The 22,318-nt window shown below is 40.0% G+C and overlaps 1 protein-coding gene across 1 annotated transcript; it reads left to right on the top strand.

The window, feature by feature from the left end:
- The first annotated feature begins 5,182 nt into the window (after positions 1–5,182).
- Positions 5,183–21,723, top strand: LOC307022978 (brevican core protein-like). Its single transcript, XM_079655929.1, has 14 exons — positions 5,183–5,553; positions 10,296–10,375; positions 10,575–10,934; positions 11,292–11,466; positions 11,582–11,709; positions 12,004–12,297; positions 12,446–13,312; positions 13,676–15,829; positions 19,176–19,283; positions 19,401–19,559; positions 19,648–19,730; positions 20,113–20,257; positions 20,384–20,566; positions 20,968–21,723. Exons 1-14 carry the CDS (start codon positions 5,534–5,536, stop codon positions 21,093–21,095), a joined length of 4,884 nt encoding a protein of 1,627 aa, XP_079512055.1. The 5' UTR covers positions 5,183–5,533; the 3' UTR covers positions 21,096–21,723.
- The last annotated feature ends 595 nt before the right edge of the window (positions 21,724–22,318 follow it).

Genomic DNA, 22,318 nt, shown 5'->3' with positions numbered 1-22,318 from the left:
CCTGATTATACCCATTATTAATTTGTGTTTGAATAGCCTTAAAATAGCCCTTTGTAGCTGCCAATATCACGTTTTATCTGCATCTATCAGAGGGATGCCTGGTCTCTGGTCAATTCTCTTTTTTTCTAACTTCAGCTGCACATTTCTATATTACATATGAGGGAGGTGGCAAAATCAGTTTTCCCCCGCTGGTTAACCACGAGTACAGATTCACTGAAGGTCCAGGCCCTGCCAGATCCTCAGCTGTAGAAGCAACTAACTTTGTTGCCAGGCACTGACACAAAAAATGATGTGTCAAAGTATCCCAGTGGCTCTCGATACCCTCATTTCTGGTCAGTCGGTAACATCATGCAGAAAGCATGGCAAGGCGTTGGTTTGGCTGGAGACTGGATGAGTGCGGCAGTTTTTCCCAGACTCGTCTCTCCTGAACCTGTTTGCCTCTGCCTCTTCGACTCCAAGAGGGAATAAAAGCAGCCAGTCAGCGGAAACTGGGTTTTGAGGTTTTCGCTTTTATGGGAGGAAAAACGATTCAAAGGCTTGTCATCTTTCCTGTCATTGCATTAGTGTTTCGTGGATTTCAGTCTAGGATTACATCAAGCTGAAGTGTAAAGTCGGTTAAGTGGAACATTGTATCGCCTCATTTGTCTTTAGAATTTCCATTTGCACAGACAAAAAGCAGATTTATTACCATCTTAACTCGTGAAGGGTATAACTAGTTTTGAGAAGGCCTGTCTTGTCATTTCTGCTTTGTGGCGAGTTGAAAGCAATTCTGGAGCCAGTTAAATGAAACCACACAACATGACTCAAGCAGAATTAAGAATACATAAAAATAAACTGCAGGCAATGCTCTAGATTTTCAGCTGAGTCACATTTGCTCCCTCAGCCACGTAATCTAATGAATCCCACCTGGTGGTGTAGGTGGCACGTGTCAGAGTCTCTAACATAATGCTTATGAAGGTCTTTAAGAGCTTTTTTTCCATCAAATTACAGTATATCTTAATTTTTTTCACAGAAGTGCTTCTAGTTACTTGTCTCTGTCTTTATATCATTAGTGGTAGCAAGTTTGCTGTGCAGGTTTTGCACATAAAACAATGATTTTAGATAATCACCCTGCCTAAAACAAGGTATAATGATCTCCTTGCAGTAGGATTTGTGATCGCTCGAGCATCTCCTGAACATCTGAAGACACTTTAAAACAAAATTTGAGTGTTGCTTTTGACTCACTTGATGATCTAAGCTCAGCTACAATATAATGATGGTATCTAATTATAGGCTGCTTATTTGAAGGCTGCTGGAAAATGTAACGTTAGCTTCTACGCAGGCCAGAGGCTCGGCTCGCATGTGTAACTGTTTTGGTCTAATTCAGACGCTCTCAATGGATTCTTGTAAATGACCTCAATATGATATGACTCTGAGCTGAAAAGGAAGGTAGAACACAGCCCTCACTTTTCTATCTGACTTTAATTCCCTTGTCCAGACTTGATTTATATATATATATATTTATGTTGAGTTGAATATATTCACCAAGGGCCTGTAGTTCACAAAAATAAACTATAATACTGTATTCTTAGCATATAGTAGGGATTTTTATCTTGTAGTTGGTCTAGCTGGAATTACATTTTACTACACTGCAAGGAATTTGGTATCGGTGCTTTGTTTTTACAAAGTATCATGTGTTTTGTGTATAAATCTCAAGAGAATAGTATCTCTACAGCTGTCAAACATAGCCTATGAAGTCAAAAGTACAATATTTCCCACTGAAATGCTGTTGATTAAATGTATAAAGTAAAATATAATGGAAATACTTTTCTCAAGGAGCTTAAACATGCCAGGTCAGTTAAACTAAACAAAACTGTGTGTAATAGAAAGCTGCAGTCTGACCTGTCTGACCGTAGAAGCAAATGTTTCTCCATGCAATCTCTCATTCAGTATTTCTTTCTATCTTCATATGTGTAGAAACAAACATTTATTTACTTTAAATTTCCCCAAAACTTTCTTCTAAATATCATTTACTTCCAATTTTGTTGTTTAAATATTCCCTGTTGAAAACCAGCACTTATCGCTCTTTATATCCATTTTGTTTTTAGAGCCACAACCGAGCCTTGAGTTTTCCATAGACTTTCTTTTGTCGAGCTGTGATGACATATTTAAAAAAGAGTGTTTTGCCCAAAAATATTTTTCTTATACAAACATGTGATGTAAGCCACTTTCCGGCTTATTGCAATATCGTTTGTCAGCAGAATATTCTCATGTTTACCCAAATCTACAGTCAAGTCAAAGGTCAGAAGAGTAGCGGCGGTGAATAAAGCCCCCCACTGGATTGACTCTTTCTGTCTGAGGAGGGGCCTTCTTCTTCTTCTTAGCTATACCACCCTGCTGTTGACACATGACAGCAGAGAGAGTGACGTCTTACAGTGAGCATACCTGCTGAGTGGACAGTCTGGGTCACTGGGACAGCCATAGCGAGAACATAAAGCACACCTCACATCGCCGTCCAACACAGTCCTGTTGGTACCTGGGTGTCAGATTCCTCAGGTGGGAAGCACCAAGCCACCGGATAACCCTTTCAAAGCGCCCTGTCTGCAGAGACACAGGTACACACTTACCTTCACGTTATGTATATTTTGCATGTCTGTGTTACATACAGTTTGAACAGGTGGCAAGGTCTGGTTGTCATACAATAAGATCCATGGAGCCTGTTTGGCACACAGCTGTGCGTTTTGTCCTGCCTTCCACTGGTCATTTTAAATACTTCTTAACTTTGTGTTTTTGTATTACTTGTTGAAATAGTTTACTTGCAGAATACAGGATGAAATTTCACCCCAAAAAAATTGGGGTTGTGGTCTGGTCCAAGGAGCCCAAGGCTCATTTTTTAGCCCAATTCAAGTTAATACGGCCATGGTAAGAGCCACAAATGCATGCTTTTTTGCTCCTCAACAGCATTCATAAAAGCATTACGAGCTTGTTAGATCTCTTAAAAAAGCTTAAAATATTATTATAGCAGTTTTCTAGGTTATATTTACAAAATTATACTTTCATGCTACTTTGAAGTAAATTTACTGTTGGTAATTAAATATCTTGGCGTGACATTTCTCCTTTCTTTTTATGGCTATATCTGGATGAGTTGCAGTTAATGACTACTAAATAGTGAAACTGCATTGAATTTACAGTTCCTAAATCAAAAGCTGGTGTCTAACACGCCCTGCAGATTGAAGAATAGAGGGCACCGACACACTGTACAGCAGAACTCTGCAGGATGTTACTCTGCTGGGGATACAGGCACAGTTTTCGAAGGGTATTTAAAAGGCCAATAGTTACTGATGTAGAGGAAGTGATTCTGTCAGCTCCCTTACCCTCTTCTTACAGTAGGTGACTGTGCTGCAATATCACCTGCAGCAGCATCAGCATCAGCTGTGTATTGCTGCTGCGCTGACAATGACGCTCAATGCATTTCCCTGTAGGAAAAACAAAGCTCCACATGGGGGTCATCTCTCTTCATTTCCTAGCCTATAACATTGGTTATTTTAGATGTCAACTCTCCCAATCCCCTTTGACAGATAGATCAGTCATTCATAATCAAATCGTTGTTATATGTAGCCGGAGAAAAGAAGAGTTCTTAGGGATTGTCAACCAATTGCAATGCCAAAAACATAGGCTACTGCAAAAATATTAAATAACCTCCCTGTCATGTAGTAGAGTGCTACCAAAATCACATCACATGTCAATGGTCTCCTGTTGGTTATACTACAGCAACAGTTAGGAAAGATTTCCTTTTGCTAAATGTTGTCAAATATCCATAACTTCATTATTATGCAGTGTAGCGCTACCAAAATCACTTTGCACATAAATGTGACTTGCTCTATCGAAATCAGTCGCATTGACCCGAAGACACATTTTGAGTTGTATACACTGCTGGAAAGAGGAGATTCCTAGCTTTCTAATTATATCAGGATTGTTTTTGTTCTCCAAATATTAAGCAAAATATGTCACATAATGACTATCACCGAGTCATCATTTTGAGAAAAAGGCCTTCAAAGTTTCCTCTTCTCTGGAATCCATCGATCTGATTGATTATTAGCGGAGCAAATTATCAAAGTGGTATACGGAGGGAAGATATTTTCGTTTGTATTACTGGTCTGGGGGAAGCTCGTGAGTGTGTTTGTGTGTACGTGTGTGTGTGTGTTTGCGTAATTTTGCGTTTGTGTGCATTGTGTTTGTTTCCCGGGGAAAACCCTCACGAGAAACACCGGCTGTTGTTATGCCTGCTGTGACGTTAAGTTATTCCGTTCTCCGCTTGTAATTATGCTGTTACAAGCTTCAAAGTTTTATTTATCATCTGAATTTGCCGAAACAAGTTTAATATTCTGAAAGCCAAGACTTTTTATATTTAAAATCAAAACACCCGAACCCCAAAAATCCACGTTTATTTTGAAATGAGCCGTTGCGACTTCCGACTGATTTCGATAGAGCGGGTCACAAATGGTCTTCTGAAGGGAAAACTACACCAACAAGTAAGGAAAACATCCTTTTGTATACTGTTGGTTAATATTTCTTGTGGAAATGCTTTACCGACTTTCTGTTATACAGTGCATTGCTACCAAAAACTACCCGCGATTTAAATTCACTTCAATATTGTAGAACCAATTTGGGGCTACTGTATGTATCCTGCACTTTGAACCACAGATAATCTGATTGGTCGACCCCCATTTACCCCAAGACTGTATATTTATGTTTTGGTTAGATACAAACCTTAAAAAAGGGAAGTTATTGAAAATACGTAACCAAAAAATTCACCAAAGCGAGTAAAAGCAGCTTGACTTGGGAGCCCCCTCACTGGTGTGAAGCCCTTTGGACCTCTGGCCAGCTCTCCCTGTTGGGGAAGTTTAACCAGTAGTAGACTATTGTGTGATTAAAGTGACTTTAGTAGCACTTGAATGAAAAATAGTGGAGTTATTGAATATTTTTCCACATGAAGAAATCACCAAAGTTATGCAAAAAATGACTATTTTTTATTAAATGTTGTATTATAACCAATAGTTGACCATCAATGTTTGAAGGGATTTTGTTTGCACTTCACAGGGAAATTATTGAAAATGTTTGCAGTATGCCTATTTTTTTGGCATTGCACTTTGTGGACGGTCCCTGGAACTCATCTCCCCTCCGGCTGCTGAAAGATCAATGTAAGTTGTCTGACTCGGAGAACGGCATGTATTTGCTTGTTTGGATGAAAATGTGGTTGTAGCTAAGGTTTTCACCTTACTACTGTTGTTAAGAGACGAAGTCGAATCAGTCAATTTCTTTCTAACCCCAATGTTGGGTGAAAAGTGGGCAGCGCAGGATTTCATATCTGGCTTGACTTTCACTCAACTCCCTCCTTTTCTCACCGAGCATCGGAGTGGTTCGGACATCAGTCCGACCCAGTCATACCTGCGCACAGAGCCTCCCCCCAGCAGGACAGTCGCAGTGCAGCACGCTGAGTGGAGCTGACGGAAATTACTTTTAACAGCAGAGAATCCATCCTGTATCAGCTGAAATGCTGCTAAGAAGAAACCGGTATGTCTTTTTTTTTTTATAGATATTTCGTGTTAATGACAAGCAGTTGATGCGGTGTAACTAACTTAAATGTATGCGTAATGATGGGGAAACTGAGCGAAATTAGCCCCTTTACCAGTTTATTGCTTTAGAGTTGCTGTCCTCAGAGGTGGTCCTGAAATTATGGTTAGTAGTTAATTTTATCCCCCGAAAATTTCCTTTTGAGAAACTGACGCACTTAGTTAAGCCTAACTTTCTGCCAATTCGCCTCGTGTTTCCTTTTGTTTGTTTTCACCTTGTTTTAGCATTATCTTTTACCTCTTCCACCTCCTCATCGTCATGATTGTTCATTCAATCAAGTACATTTGAAAACAATATAGTGATTTTTACACAGGTGAGCATTGTACTTTACTGACTGGTCCCTTGCATAAGGCAACACCACTGCAAAGGAATTTTAAAATGCTACTTTTTCTAAGAGTAAAGCACTGATACTGCTGAGTTTTAGCTCTGAAATTGTATTCTTATGCCCTGAAGAAGAGATACAACCAACAATATTGTTGTCTTAGGTGCACATTATGCCTCTTCCGTTCAATGTCTCCACCTCAGGGTTCAGGGATACTTCCTTAATGGAAAGGTACAGATATGGTAAAAGAGTGACTTCAGGGTCCAGTGGCACTCTGTTCTAAAATAAGCCTGTGAAGCAAAATAAAGTCAAAGCAATGATATTCCTTCCTTGCTATTTTTTGATCAAAGTGTTGACACAATGTTTTTAAAAACCAAATAAAACCTTATTTAGATGGTTCAATGTTGAGGCTAAACATTGGCTGTTAAGACATAAGTAAAGTGTCAATGATGTCATAACCTCAGCCCTTATTGGAACACTGATTTAAGAGAAGATTTCACACAATTGTTATGAATGCTATAAAAATCAGTAAATTGTCTGCGATGATGTGACACAAGTTGCACAATAGTGCTTTAACTAATGATTATATTGAATCCACCAATGACTTAACCTTTGATTTATAAAATGACACAAAAGGGTTGGGAAACTACCCATCCTAGTTTCGCAAAAGGTCTTAGCGTTTATTTTTTTGACTTTCCAAAATCCCCACTTTTTGCATGAAAAATTACCTAAAAGATTAATAGGTTATCTCAATAGTTGCAGATTATTTACTATCAATCAACTAATGTATCAGTCAACTAATCATTGCAGCTCTAGGGGCAAGGAAACCTACTCCATATTGTGGATAAAGTTGGTAACAATTCCTGTAGTCGAAAACTGAGTTATAAGGAATCATTTCTAGCTTCTGAATCGATGCCAACATCTTCCGTTCTTTCCAGTGATTCAATTTTCCCCAAAAATGAAACGATTCAGCCTCATTATCAGGCTAGTCAATATGGTGGTGTGTCTTTGCATGGTACATGAATGTGCTTGCCACACACAGACTGTGGTCAGTCCACAGATTTGCTGAGTCAGGTCTGAGATTCGTTTGATCCTTCTGGTGAATCATGTGGTGGGTGGGTGGGCGGTTGAATTTTCCCCATTGGTCGTCTTGTTTGTGGACAGTCAGATGTCTGCACGGTTAGGAAGGTGGGATTAATCCATCGGATGTGTGGAGGTGTCATCTTTGATGGGGTAATGTTGGAGGAGTGATGATGAGAGAATAGGACTGAAGATCAGACAGGGATAGCTTACTCTGGAGTTTACAATGTTAAGGGCTGTGGAGATGGCTGTGCAACATATGTGGCAAACATTTTGTCCTTACAAACACTCCAAGCTAGGTCGAATTCTCTTCACTTTTCTGTTGCTAAGTAATGCACTCAACATAGATGAGTTTCCCGGAGCTGTTTTTTGGAGGCCAGCTAGGATTGAGACCCTTTTATTGTGTCTTCTTTATACACTTATAATCTGTCCAAGGTGCATTTTTAACATCAGTTTGTTGACTGGAGATATAATATCCACCCGCATAGACATAAATGGACAAGAATAAACATTAATCAACTCTAATATGCCAGTTACTATTACAATTCAAATCAAAGACAACTATTTATTAGCTGCGACCATAAGCATGAGCTTTGTCAGTTTGTGTGTGTGAATGCTTGACCCAGTGAATGCGTACATACGTAGCAGCAGCTATTGCAAATTTGCATCTGCTTTGGTCTGACGTCCAATATTCAGACTGAAAGACACTGATCTTGGAAGTAAAGTCTTAACAGGAAGGGTGGCAAAAGTTATATTTGTTAAGCCATTTCTGAAAACCTTTGTACGTCATATTTAAAACGCAAGAGTACACTCATCAGCAAAAGGGAAAAATCCATCCAGTTCTATCGAAACGTAACTTTGTTGCTAGAGTTTGGATTTAAGGATTCAAAGACAGTTATTCCTTGTTTAAGTTATCTATATTGCACTTCATTTAGTTTGTATATTTGGTATGAACTCTGTATGTAATCATAGTCTTGAGTCAATAAATCTGAAAAAAAATTGGAGGAATAAAGCCTCACTCATGTGGTAGACAGAACCCGGTACTAGAGTGGATTTCTTCTTTTAAAACCCAATTACCCTGTATTTAAGGAAATCCCTGTATTTGATCAGACTCATGACTGCCAAAGCATTTGACCTGGCTTAAACTGAGATAATTTTCCTGCATGTTGGTGGAGACAGAGTTTGCCGGAGGTGACCTTGATGCAGAGTACTGCAGAGACCACCCACAAGATGTAGTGAGCAAGCTTTAGTTGTCAGTGCAGCACTGACAGAAAGCTCTGCATCTGGATTCATGTTCACTATTATTAATTACATTCACATTTAAAGATGACATCCTTAAAGATATGCTGTGGGCTAAATGTGGTTTTAACTGATGTCAGTCTTCTTTGCTTACTTGTATGTTTCTGCAGGAGGGGGAGACTGGATTAGCTCTGCTTGTGAATAATGCATTGGCTGCAGTTTCTAGACCTGTATTTGCAGTGGGTGGCATGGATTTTAGCTGTACTTGTCTTCATTGTAACTCTCATTAAAAAGAGCCGAGCTGCAGAGTGGCTGTTGACTGCGAGGCGGAAGACTTTGTGAGAAAAAGTCACAAAATGATCCGAAGCAACCAGGATTTTCTCCTCTGTCATCAATCTGAATGCACAAATTCATACACAAGCCTTCTCTCTCATCAGAAACATTGTGCAGTGTCTTAACGTGTCGTGTTGTACAAAGCTTGCTCCAGAACGGCTCTCAGTGGTTTTCAATTTCCTTTCTTTGAAAAGAGCCAAGAGAAAAAGCAAGCAAGTGTGCCAGTGCCCCGTCCTTTAATTTTCCTCCGAGGGCCTTTTGTAAGGGAGTCGGCCTGAAGTGAAAGCACAGTGTGCAGCTGTCCTCCTGGCCCACTGCTCGCTTTTTGTGAGCCATTTTCTCGTCAAGAATACTAATAGTGATACCAACTCAGTGGAGTCCACCCAGCTGGCTGAGGAAACAGACAACAACTATTCTGCCATCAAAGAAGGACATTTAATCCGACACAAGTTGGAGAGTTGTGTTTGTGCTGATGGGCTTGATATACAGATGCAGAAAAGTGTATCAATTGCTTGTTAAATTGTTAGTTCGCCTCTGCGTTTGGTATTATTAATAGTTTTTTATTTTGTTATTAGTTGCTTTAACACCATGTATGCCATATGTTTTTCTTTTTAGAAGATGATATGGTATATGAGTGAGACAACCTTCATCGTATGCCTGTTAAAACTTCATTTCGACATGAAAGAGTGTACTTTTATGATACTTTATGATGAATAACTTATTTTGTGAAAGTAAAAAATGAATTTATTTTTACACTTACCTGCGAAAGTTTCTCCAAGTTTTGTAGACCTCTTTTTACATAGGGAAATTATATTAATATCACCACTGCTTATTGATCAACATTTTTTATTATCATTTAAAATGCTTATTTTTTTCGTGGCTCAATTATAAATGTCTTAATAGTAAAAACCATCCCCTCGCAACTTCCTAAAGCCCAAGTCAACATCTCGTATAGCTTTTTTTGTCCTTTAATTATTCCAAAGGCAAAGCTGGAACTTGTGAAATTCAGTCATTTTTGCTTAAGAATTGATTTTGATGTCAATAGTTTTCTACCTACGAGTCAATTAACAAAGATTTTAAGTACTTTGGAGCGCTGCTTTTTAAGAAGATTCGCAGCTTCAGCGTGTCTGCCTAAGGAGGGTTTGTGAGGTCACTGAGAGCATCCTGGCATGCCTGCTGGGTTAATAACAGGGCCAGGCTGGTGACAGAGAGCTGGCAGGATGCCGCTGGACTGAGGCGCCGTGTCATTAGCTCCCTGAGGTGATGAATGGGCTTGTGGTCACCTGGCTTCCCTTTAAAAACCAGAGAAGTTACTCTTCTATACTTCATAGTTAAGCTTTAAAATGCGCTTTTTAGTGATTATATGCTAGTGTTGTACATCGGTCATCATGATTTTCTACATCAAATAAATGGCTTACAAACATCGCATTACACTGTAACCTTGAATCTGCAGCACAAAGGTGTGCAGGTTTGGTGAGATCAGTGGAACTGAACCAACACAATACATGACTTCCAGTATCAATAATCGCTCAGGCTATTAAAGGTTAAACATGTGTGAAATTGGAAACTGGTAGGGACAAATAATCTGTGATTTTTGTGTCTCAATTTACGACAGGCAAAGACAATGCTTTATTCATCTTTATGTGTGTGAAATGTTATCTAATATTAACAATAATATCATCTTGTCTTTTCCTCTTTTTCTCAATAGACATGTCCAAATACTCCCACTTCTCATTGCAGTCTGCAGCATCACGGTGGCCTTCCCCACACAGACTCCATCTGCCGATGGTACGTCTGTATTTTCTTCCATTATCTCTTGCTTTCAGTATACATTCACATACGACTTTAAGAATACAAGGTTCAAGGTTCAAGGTTCTTTATTTAGTCATAGCTACAGTGTAGTTATGCCAATGAAAATCTTAGGTCACCGGCTACAAAGAAAGCTCTAGGTTTTTTACGCTCTATATACTTTTTTTTCCTCCTGCAGATAATGTCCAGCAGCTCCAGGTGAACATCCCGGACTCAGGTCCCATTTCCGCCCCACTGGGCAGCTCCATCTCCATCCCCTGCCTGGTGTCCCTGTCCTCGTCTTCCCCTGCTGCACCGCGGGTTAAGTGGACTGTGGTCTCCAGCGGGGTGGAGACACAGATATTGGTGGCGCGGGGTCAAAGGGTGAAGGTCAACGAGGCGTTCCGAGATCGCGCTGCCTGGCTGAACTACACCTCCTCCCCCGAAGATCTGTCGCTGTGGTTGGGAGATTTACGCTCCAGTGACTCTGGTTTTTATCGCTGTGAGGTGCAGCAGGGCCTGGAGGACGCCAGTGACATTGTACAACTCAAGGTCAAAGGTAACAAAATGCAAGATGTGGTTTATCACTGAAGTTATGGCGATATTATTAAATAAATGTAAAATAAACTTTCATTGGTTAAACACTTATAAAAAATGTAGAATGGAATTTGAATACACATTGGTGATGCTTTTTAGATTCTTTTATGTGTACTGTGTTTCTTTATGTTGTAAATGAGGGATCGTGGATAGGATATGATAAAAAAACAAAAAATGCAAGTCCCATTTTCATTTTATTTTTTGAGAGGACTTGCACTTATGCTTTTCAGACCACATTCCACCCATGCAATGATCCCTTCAAAAGATGGAGTAAATATATGCTTATATGTGTGTTTATCTGCCTTTTTGTGGTTTTCAGGTGTGGTATTCCACTACAGAGATGCTTTGGGCCGCTATGCGTTTTCCTTCAATCAGGCCCAGAGGGCTTGTGAGGCCATTGGAGCTCAAATCACAACTCCTGACCAGCTGCTGGCTGCTTATTATGACGGCTACGAGCAGTGTGATGCAGGCTGGCTGGCAGACCAGTCTGTCAGGTACCTTTACCTCTCGTTCTGCGTTTTTGTACATTACATTTTTTAACCATCGTTTGGTGCCTAGTACTCTCAGTAAAGTATTCATGCTTAAATGGTTGCACATCTATTCCTGCAGGTACCCAATCCAAGTGCCCCGTGAAGGTTGCTATGGAGACATGGATGGCCAACCAGGCGTGAGAAACTATGGGACAATGAATCCAGATCATCTTTTTGATGTTTATTGTTATTTGGAGGAATCTGATGGTATGAATAAAACTACCTTTTTCTAAAGCCCGAGCTGTACTGCATATTTTTAGGCCAATTATAATATATTTAATATGAATAATAAAATAATATTGAGATCAATATTTGAAAAAAGAAACAATATATCTGCCATCGGTTATTAAAACAAAGTTGTATCATGCTTAGAATGAGCTATTCAGTCAATCCAATGAGCCAGTTTCAACATATCTACATATAATCATGAGAAAATAAATGAATTACGTATTTGTCATACAATAAAATGAGCTGATAAGGATACATATTTTGTGTTTGCAGGGGAGGTTTTTCATGACCCCATCCCTCAGCAGTTGTCATTTGATGAGGCGCAGTCGTACTGCAGAGCGGCGGGAGCGGAGCTGGCTTCAACAGCGCAGCTGTACTTGGCCTGGACTGAAGGTCTGGACCGCTGCAGCCCTGGCTGGCTGGCTGATGGCAGTGTGCGCTATCCCATCATAACCCCCAGAGAGCGCTGCGGAGGGCCTCAGCCAGGCGTCAAAACTGTCTATCGCTTCAGCAACCAAACTGGCTTCCCCGAGCCATCCAGCCTCCATGATGTATACTGTTTCAGAGGTGAGTATTTTGTGCCTGAAAAGATCTTGTGCATAAATTAGAATTAGATGTTCATGTTAAAAACACATTAGATAAAAACTGTTGAAATCAAATAACCCGTTTTATATTTGTTAAATTAAACTTGTAATCACTTGTCTGAACTTTACAGATAATTTAAATTCTCGCACTGACTCTCCCGCGGGCTACATGGCCACTCAGCCTGAGGACATTGGACAAGATGTGGTTATTCTTATGGAAAAGGATCATGAGCTTCAACTGAACCAACGGGCAGAACAGGTGGAGCTCAAAGCCCAAACTCTGGTTGAATCATTCCCCTTTTTCTCCAGCTCTTTCACAGAGGAAAACCTTGTTGACACACATCAAACAGTTATGTCAGACACAACACAGTCTCCTCTCAACATCACACCTACATTGGACCTCCTCGAGGCAATGAATGAAACTTTATCTCCCACAGAAATGAGCTCACAGCATCCTACAGCACTGATAAATAGCACATTCAGCACCACAGAAACCTATAGTTCCCCGCAAAACATGTCCTTCCTGCTTGATATTCACAACGAGACAGATTCCCACCACAACTTAAACTTCACCTTTGACGAATCTGAGCCTGAAAACATCACAGGGTTTCCCGAATCATCATATGAACCTCCCACTTATAATCAGACAGTTCTAGACACAACTCTCAAAGACAACACATCTGAGAGGCCAGAGGATTCCTACAAAATACAAGACGCCAGTTTGGATTTGAACAGATCGCAAGCCAACTACAGCGAGGCAGAAAGGAATCATACCCGAGGAGAGAGTTCCTGGGAGGTGATCTCCGTCACACTTGACCCTGTGGTTCAGGTGAAGCTGGACAAGGCGGAGGTAGAAGATTCTGTGCAAATTTTTGTCTCAACTCAGGCCTCAAAAGAAGAAGGAATACCTGTTACCCAACCAGCTCAAACTACCAAAATGTCCATGAAGGAGCTTTCCTCGTCAGACGACCTGGATGGGTCTGGAGATATTTCTCAAGGTATGTTAAGCATAGATGTGAATTGATTGGGCTGCGGTGGTGTAGTCAAAATTGATCTCAAGTATTTTCCTGATGTCAAGGGAAAACAGCATGGGTTCAAGGGGAAACAACAACAGTAATTAGCATTTTTGAGTAATATGAGAAGACTTTAAAACAAATCGACATAATGTGTTATTAGTGAGCGTAATAGGTGCTGTAAGGCATATTTTGACCGAGCTAGGCTAGCGGTTGTAGCCTCTTATTTACATGAATGTATCCATATCTCTCATCAATTAAGGAAATAAGAGTCCTTCCCAAGATGGTGAAGTCTTCTATTATTAGATGCATTTACAGCACTAAAAATGTGTTTATGCCCTTTTCTAGAGAGACACAAGGACGTTGAAGCAGGAAGCTTCATCCCCACATCAGAGTCTTTCACTTCCAGCTTCACCACTCATCCTTCCTCTTCTGCTTCGGCTAGCAGTGCTTCAGCCGAGCCTCAGACTGCACTCACAGAACCAACCCTCTCATTTGGGTCACGTCATTCTGACAAACTTGGCTTTGATATCCTCTCCACAGCACCACAGCTGTGGGAGTCCTCGATTTCTAGACAAGAGGGAAGTACAAGCTTAGAAATTGAAGACACAGTGACTCTGGAAAGTGAAGGAAAACAGCTGCACCCAACAACATCTGAATACCACCCTGTTTCTGGAATAAGTTTAGCAATCACTGAATCTCCAGAGGGGTCAAACAGTTCTCAGATGCCTACTGATTACTCCACTGTACAGTATGAAACATCAGGTTACAGAGTGTATTCAGATGCTACAACCAATGAGTATGAAGAGGCAAGTGGAGATGAACTTCCTACAGTTACTGCAACCTTGGAAGAAGCAGTTAAAGTTGCACCAACTGTTGGAAAAAATGTTAGCCAAATCGTTGAAGAAGAAAATAAAGTTAACCAAACTCTTTGGGAGGTAGTTAAAGTTGCCTCAACCCTTAAAGGAGAAGTAGTTTTCCCAACTCTTGAAGAGGAGGATGAAGTTTCATTTTCGCCAGAAGAGGAAGTGATTGCCCCGACCCTTGCCCTTCAAACAGATGCTTACCTCGCCACAACTCTTGAAGAAGGTAGTGCTGGACCATACCTTGAAAAAGAAGCTAATGTTTCCCCAGTTCTTGAAAAAAAAATTAACGTCACTTTAACCTTTGTGGAACAAGCCAGAATTGCTTCAAGCCATGAAGAAGAAGCTAGCAAGGGCCCAACCCTTGAAGAAGAAGCTAGCAATGGCCTAACCATTGAAGAAGAAGCTAGCAATGGCCCAACCCTTGAAGAACAAGATAGCATTGGCCCAACTGGCCCAACCCTCGAAGAAGAAGCTAGTAATGGCCCAACCCTTCAAGGAGGAGCTAGCAAGGGCCCAACCCTTGAAGAACACGCTAGCAAGGGCCCAACCCTTGAAGAACAAGCTAGCAATGGCCCAACCCTTGAAGAACAAGCTAGCATTGGCCCAACTGGCCCAACCCTTGAAGAACAAGCTAGCAATGGTCCAACCCTTGAAGAAGAAGCTAGCATTGCCCCAACCCTTGAAGAAGAAGCTAGCAATGGCCCAACCCTTGAAGAACAAGCTAGCATTGGCCCAACCCTTGAAGAAGAAGCTAGCAATGGCCCAACCCTTGAAGAACAAGCTAGCATTGGCCCAACCCTTGAAGAACAAGCTAGCATTGGCCCAACCCTTGAAGAACAAGCTAGCTATGGCCCAATCCTTGAAGAAGAAGCTAGCAATGGCCCAACCCTTGAAGAACAAGCTAGCATTGGCCCAACCCTTGAAGAACAAGCTAGCTATGGCCCAATCCTTGAAGAAGAAGCTAGCAATGGTCCAACCCTTGAAGAAGAAGCTAGCATTGCCTCAACCCTTGAAGAAGAAGCTAGCAATGGCCCAACCCTTGAAGAAGAAGTTAGCAATGGCCCAACCCTTGAAGAAGAAGCTAGCATTGCCTCAACCCTTGAAGAAGAAGCTAGCAATGGCCCAACCCTTGAAGAAGAAGCTAGCAATGGCCCAACCCTTGAAGAAGAAGCTAGCAATGGCCCAACCCTTGAAGAAGAATCTAACATTGCCCCAACTTTTGACCCAGACTTTACCGTCTTTACTCTCGATTCACAAACATCTGACTGGGCTCTGCTAACCACCACAACAGGACCCCAAGAGTCCCTGAAAGATCTGGAGTACAGCAGAAAAAAAAACCCTATAACCTCCACAACAGCTCCAGAATCCTCTTCAAGTACAAAACCCACAGCTGCTTCTACAAAGATGACCAGCACCACCATCAGGACCACCACACACTGGTCCAGACGCACCTGGAGCCCGACCACCTCAGCACCAAATGCTTTCCACAAGACGGCTGAGCCCCAGAAGGAGACCAGCTTCATACCGCCAGTGGGACAAGGTCTGGTGGATGCTGAATTTAGTCTCACCCAGCCGCCCACTCTGCTTAACTTGCCCAATGAGAGGGCAGCTGTAGGCGGTGCAGGGAAAGCTTCAGGTAATGTTAAAGCCACTCTTATCAGCCTAACCGTCCTCCTCTTGCTACTCAACGAATTGATGCACTAAAATCCCCGATCTCTCCTCAACCTAGCTTTGCTTCATTTTCTGTAAAACACCTCCCCACCTTTTGCAAATGACTTCCCACGTATGTTTAACTTGTTGTTTCAAAAAGCCCTTACCCTTCTGACTCCTCCCGCTTCACCTTAAACACTCCTCCCTTCTCTCCTTGTGATCACACCTCCCCTCCGAGATACTCACTCTGGGAGGGCTCCCATTTGACTTTGGTCAACAGCCCATTCTTGTTGTGCATGATAATTTCTTCCTCATCCGAAGATTGACTTCTGTGAAGTAATGTAAAATACTGGTTTGTTTATGAAAGAATGATTGAGTGCTTCTTCTACAATTATTTACTAAGAGTGATGGTGGTAGCCTTGGTATTCCTCTCTTGATCAGTGGATTTTATAAGCAAATAGTACATCTCTGCAATTGAAAAGTGCAGATGCTTATCTTCAGCAGCTTCTCACTAACTTGCAGTGTCTTTTGCAGTAATCTGGAAGTAACTTGATAATGAGACTTTTATCTGGATTGTAATGTAAATAATGTTAAATGCAACAGATCTGACCATTGCACCAGCTATACTGTTTTATATGTAATCCATAAATCTACATTGTTAAAACGGTATGCTTTTGTCACATTTTTAGACTTCATTGCTATTTTAGACATGCAGTTCCAGAAGCACAGTGTTATTATGTTTATAAGCACAAATATTGTTCACTGCTGATTTGTTGTGAGTGGTAACATTTAGCCATATATTTTTTAATGTTTATTTTGTATAGCTCATTAATGTTTCATACTGAATTAATGTTCTTTTATTTCATCACAATCTTCCAATGTTTGTACAGTTCTGTGCTTTAGGTGTAAGAACGATAAAATCAACTAATCTAAGTTTGCTTCCCGTCTCACCATCAGATCCTTTATTAAGTTTTCCTTCAGTTTTTGTTGATTTGCTGGAAAAGGTTTTCTTTATTTTTTTGCATTGTATGGGAGCCAATTTCTGCCAAGAAAAGCTTAAAAAACATACATTTAGGCTATGAAAAAAGATAAAGGTAAGTCATTTTAAGGATTTAAAGTTTTGACTAATTTTCTTATAATGTATATATAAGTATATTATTGTGATCCATCATATTTTAAATAATTTATTTTGCGCAAATTGTTATCTTTTTTGGCAGAAATTGGCATCCCTATAATTTGCACACATCCAGCGAATTGCCTTTTAACACAGTGAGCAGTTGCAAGACTAATTTTCTATTCAGAAAACAAGACGAGGCCAGCCCATCTTATTATTGGAAAGCTTTTCTCGGCATAGTGCATACAGCACCAGAACAGCACTTTTAATGATGCATAAACAAACTAGATGACGCTGCATACAGCTACATTCATCTTTGCAGAGCTATTTCAATTGGTGTCCAGCATTTTGTTTTAAGGCCAATTCTGTCTTGTCAACTGCTTAACATTTTCAAGTCAGCTTTATTTGTTGGTGATAGTTGGCAGTCCCTGAGCAACAGCACATTTGTATTACAAATTAAGATGTGGTATCTAGAAATATGAGTTAGTTAGAGTTTTGTCTAATCAGAAATAGAGGACCAATGAGAAAAAATCATTAGAAATGGAATTACTGGATACATTTTTATTTAACAGGGTCAAATTAGTCTGCATTATTCTCACAAGGTTGTGCTGCTGTTTTTCAAATGGATCCAGATTTGCTGAATGATCTCACATTTGAACTCAAGACTAATAATGAGGTTGGTCGGTGCTGCATCTTTTTCCTGTACTAGAATGTTAGTATTCATGGTGATGAGAGATCAGATTTTAAAGAAGCATCCACGTAAATATTCATTCAGAGCATGCAGATGCTTTAGATATTGTTCAACTTTATCTCAATTACAGAGACTCTTCTTAGCCTTACTTTGGTGCACAGTGATGATTGCATACTGATTCATGGCATTAAAAGACTGCAGACTTAGCTGTTTAAGACAGTGGGAAAGCGACCAATCACTGTATGTGATAAATAAATTCACCTTATTACCTACAGATCATTTATTGTTATGTGTTTGAGGAAAACTACACAAACACAGAGAAATCATGCAGACTGATCACACAAATGGCTTATAATTAAACCTAGGTCTGTCTTCAGAAGAGGTGCCAACATGGATACAAATCTTCCGTTGTTTATTTTTCTGCAAAACGTAATGATGGTTTAACTTTAAGATGCACATGATAATGATTTGACTTTTCTTAAACAGTTATTAACTCCTACACACACACACACACACACACACACACACACACACACACACACACACACACACACGCACACACGCACACACACACACACACACACACACACACACACACACACACATACACACACACTGATGCAAAGGCATGTTGTGAGTGTGCAGTATAATCAGTATAATGACAGACACAACAAAGCTCTTGCTTACAGGGTGTCAAAGGAAGTAAATAAACCATATTCACTTGTTTAATTTGAGTTTGAAATAACGCATGCCTCTATCTTGCCTCCTTTTACAAATTTAGAAAATTAACTCCAACCCCTCCTTTTCTCCAGGATTTTTAACTGCTAGAGGTTTTGTGTAATTACCACCTTTTTACAGGGACAATTTTCCTAGGGTAAAAACAGATCTCTTGTGCAGAGTTTGACTAAATAAAGTCACATTAACAGGAGTACATTTTCCATAGGTCAGCACAAAGACTTGAATTTAAGTTTTATGAGAAATGACATTATGTGACTTATTGATAGATTTGCCCCTATGTCTTTATGAAATCTGTTGAATAATCTACAATTTCTATACTCTTTTTACTTCAACTTTAATTCTGAACAATGGCCCTATGCAAGCATTTTTTTTATTTAGCATTTGGCATCCTTAAGACTACAGATTCACAAGTAGCATTTCAAAGGTTTCTTGATAATGATGATTGTAAAAGGAAGAAAACTAAAAAAGAAAGTCTCCGACGTCAGATATGCACCAAAGAAGACAGAAGAGGACCTGAGGAGTTTGACCTCATTTGGCTCTCTGAAGTTTGTCCTCTGCTGCCATCTGTAGGCTCAGGTGCAGGTGGATTCTGGTACCTCAACGTGCCCCTTTAGTGGCCTGTAAATGCCACTATCCTTATACTATATTTCCACACATTTATACATCTGTAAATGTGTGAGCGATTCCTTTGCATCCTCAACATGTATTCCTCATTCCTTAAATGCTTTGATACAGCAAACCAATTTTTGTCCTTATAGTTATTCTCGCAAAAACGTCTGTTTTTTCTAGATGTCTGTGTGGAAGACCCTTGTCTCAACGGTGGCACCTGTACTGACCGAGGGGGGCAGATTCAATGTCTATGTTTGCCAACATATGGAGGAGACTTCTGTCAGACTGGTGAGCTGTCTGGAAATGGTTCTTGTCATGTCTGTCAAACAAGTTTGGAAGATACTGGCTCTTTCATAAAACATTTTTAAATGACTGATGTTGTCTTCTCTTCTCTAATGTTTGCAGACCTGGAGCATTGTGAACCGGATTGGGATAAGTTTCATGGTTTCTGCTACCGTCACTTCGGCCAGCGTCTGAGCTGGCAGGTGGCGGAGCTGCACTGCCGCATGCTGGGAGCTCATCTGGTGTCCATCATAACTCCAGAGGAACAGAGCTACATCAACAGTACATTCCACAATGTGGCTTTCACCTTTCATGTGTTTATTAAATGTATGTTGACGACTGAAAGAAAATGCTTTTTTGTCCTCCCCAGACAACTACAAAGAATACCAGTGGACCGGTTTGAATGATAAGACGATTGAGGATGATTTCCGCTGGTCCGATGGTAACCCACTGGTGAGGATGATGATGATACTTTGTTGTAAGATCAAGTCCGTTTTTTTTGCTCCATTTGAAAAAACAAGACACAAATGAGGAGATAGACAAGGAGACATAACATTACATATCCAAAGACAAAACAATATTTTATAGTGCAGCACAGGGGTGTAATTTCCAAACATTTTCTTATTAATAATAACGTTTTTTAAAGGAGCATTTCACTGAAACACAAATTAAGAGCTTACATTATTGAAAGGGCTTTGCTACTTATTATTAAAAAAAGGGAATAATGGAAACCATATGTTTAATGTGATTGAGTTCTCCATGTAATGAATTATTATTTCTTTAAATGCAGTTGGAAAAAAGAAATGACTTAAGTCTCTTCTCTCCATGCTTACAGCTGTATGAGAACTGGTACAAAGGTCAGCCGGACAGCTACTTCCTGTCTGGTGAAGACTGTGTAGTGATGGTGTGGCATGATGACGGACGCTGGAGTGATGTACCCTGCAACTATCACCTCGCTTACACATGCAAGAAAGGCACCTGTGAGTAATAGTACAGACATTCAGAGCTGCTCATTAATGTGTTCAACTCCCTCATGTGGTTGTTTTGTGTCGTTACACCATCATACTCGCATCAGGCCAAATGACTAGTCTGAATTCTTCCAACAGCCTCATGTGGTCCACCACCCAAGGTCCGAAATGCATCCATCTTTGGAAAAGTTCGACAGAAATATGAGACTGACGCAGTTGTGCGCTTTCACTGCGCTGAGGGTTTCCAGCAGAGGCTAAATCCTCTGATCAGGTGTTTGTCTGGAGGGAGGTGGGAGAGGCCCCACATCCTGTGCATCCCAGGTAAAATTACCATAACAATCACAAAATAATCTGTATTTCTTTATGAATTTAAGTCTTGGACAGAGATGAAGTGACACAGGCTGTTGCACTTTATCTGACAAAATAGTATCAGTATATCTCAGTATTTAATCAATAGTATTACTATTGTTTTATTCCTCTGTGCCATAGAGGTTTTGTCTATAAACCTTGAAAAGCACATCCGTACTGGCACCAAACGTCTGTACTGGCTTACTTTGCCTTCACAACCAAGCACTGAAACGTATTTTTGAATAAACTTAGGAATCAGACATGCACAAACATTGTAAACATTTTCATTGTTGACAAAGCATGCAATATAAAAAAATTTTGACAGCCTTATCCCTTAAATCACTCCTGCACATAACCTCTGAATTACCTTTCAGAGGCCGGAGGTCCAACCCAGCATCTTGAAGTGACGTCACAGAGCAGCAGCAACTCTGCAGCTATTAAAGACCTTGAAGAGTTTGAAGCCACTAAAGAGACACCACAGTACTGGGAAATCAAGTTTTAAAAGTCAGCAATGCTTTTTCCTCCTGGTCTCCTTCTCCTTCCTCCCTTCCTGGTTTCTCAAACTCTGCTGTTGTAACATGAAAAGGTGCCAAGAATCAAATGCTTTTTACCAATGAACGCTGTAAACAGGACAAACTTAAATGGTAACAAAATATACAAACTGAAAAGAAGCCTGAGTGCTAAGAAAGGCTTTGTTAAACGTTCCTACTTTTTCATGTCCTTTAAAATATTTTTACTGTATTTTTGTTTAATGTAGTGATAAGCAAAGTAAAAAATAAGTAAAGTAGGAAGAATGAAAGCTGAAATACAGTAAATGTGGAACTCCAAATTACTGTCAGCTCCAAATGTACATTACAGTAAGGATGGTCCTCTTTGTGGTTGTTGTTATATCAGGAACCTTTTTTATAAAATGGTGCTAATGTCTTTAGAACCTTTTTCTCTCAATCTTAACAAAATATTCAATAAGTACTGTACATATATTCTTTTTTTCACCTGTGATTATTGATGTCCCAGATCTGCTGAGGGAAACCATTTTTTATTTCCAGCGGACGCAGTTTTGTTCGTCAGCTTTATGTTGTAATAAAGTTTTGTAGAACAGAGCAAAGATTAAATCGTCTTATTCTACCTGAGCACTGTGAGTGAGTTTTTGTTCCTATTGCGGCATCTCAAGAAAGAAAGGGTGACATAAACAGAAGGATTATGGTGAAGTTATTAAGTAAGAGTGTTATTAAACAAATAAAACTCATTGGTTGCATCAACTAGAACCCTGCCCTCTCCTCATGCTGGAACACAAGGTTTAGGGTAAGTTGTGTCTCAGTCATAAGGGGTTTGTAAGTTGCAACTTTAATAAAATGATTGTTTGCAGTTGTCTGAGTCAAGTAGGTGCAATTACTCAAGTACTGTTACAGTTCAAGTGTGAAGTTCCTAACTCTAGTATTTCTATTTTTTGGTACTTCAAACCTCTACTCCACCATAAAATACTCATTTTTTAACTGCACTACATTTACCAAACTACAACTATATAACAAATATTAGGTACAACCTAAATAACATTATATATATTAAATGTAATACATTGGATGGGGTGCATTATAAGTACATTTACTTTAAACCCTTAAAGTACAATCTTCTGCAAATACTGCTAATAAATCAAACTAATCTAATAACTCTAATAAAACTGTTAAAAACGTAATATATGTATTCAAACAAATTCTTAGTTTTAAT

This window comes from Notothenia rossii (genome assembly GCF_949606895.1).
Source record: "Notothenia rossii genome assembly, chromosome: 10".
Taxonomy (NCBI): domain Eukaryota; kingdom Metazoa; phylum Chordata; class Actinopteri; order Perciformes; family Nototheniidae; genus Notothenia; species Notothenia rossii.
This window is presented reverse-complemented; position numbering and strand designations above follow the sequence as displayed.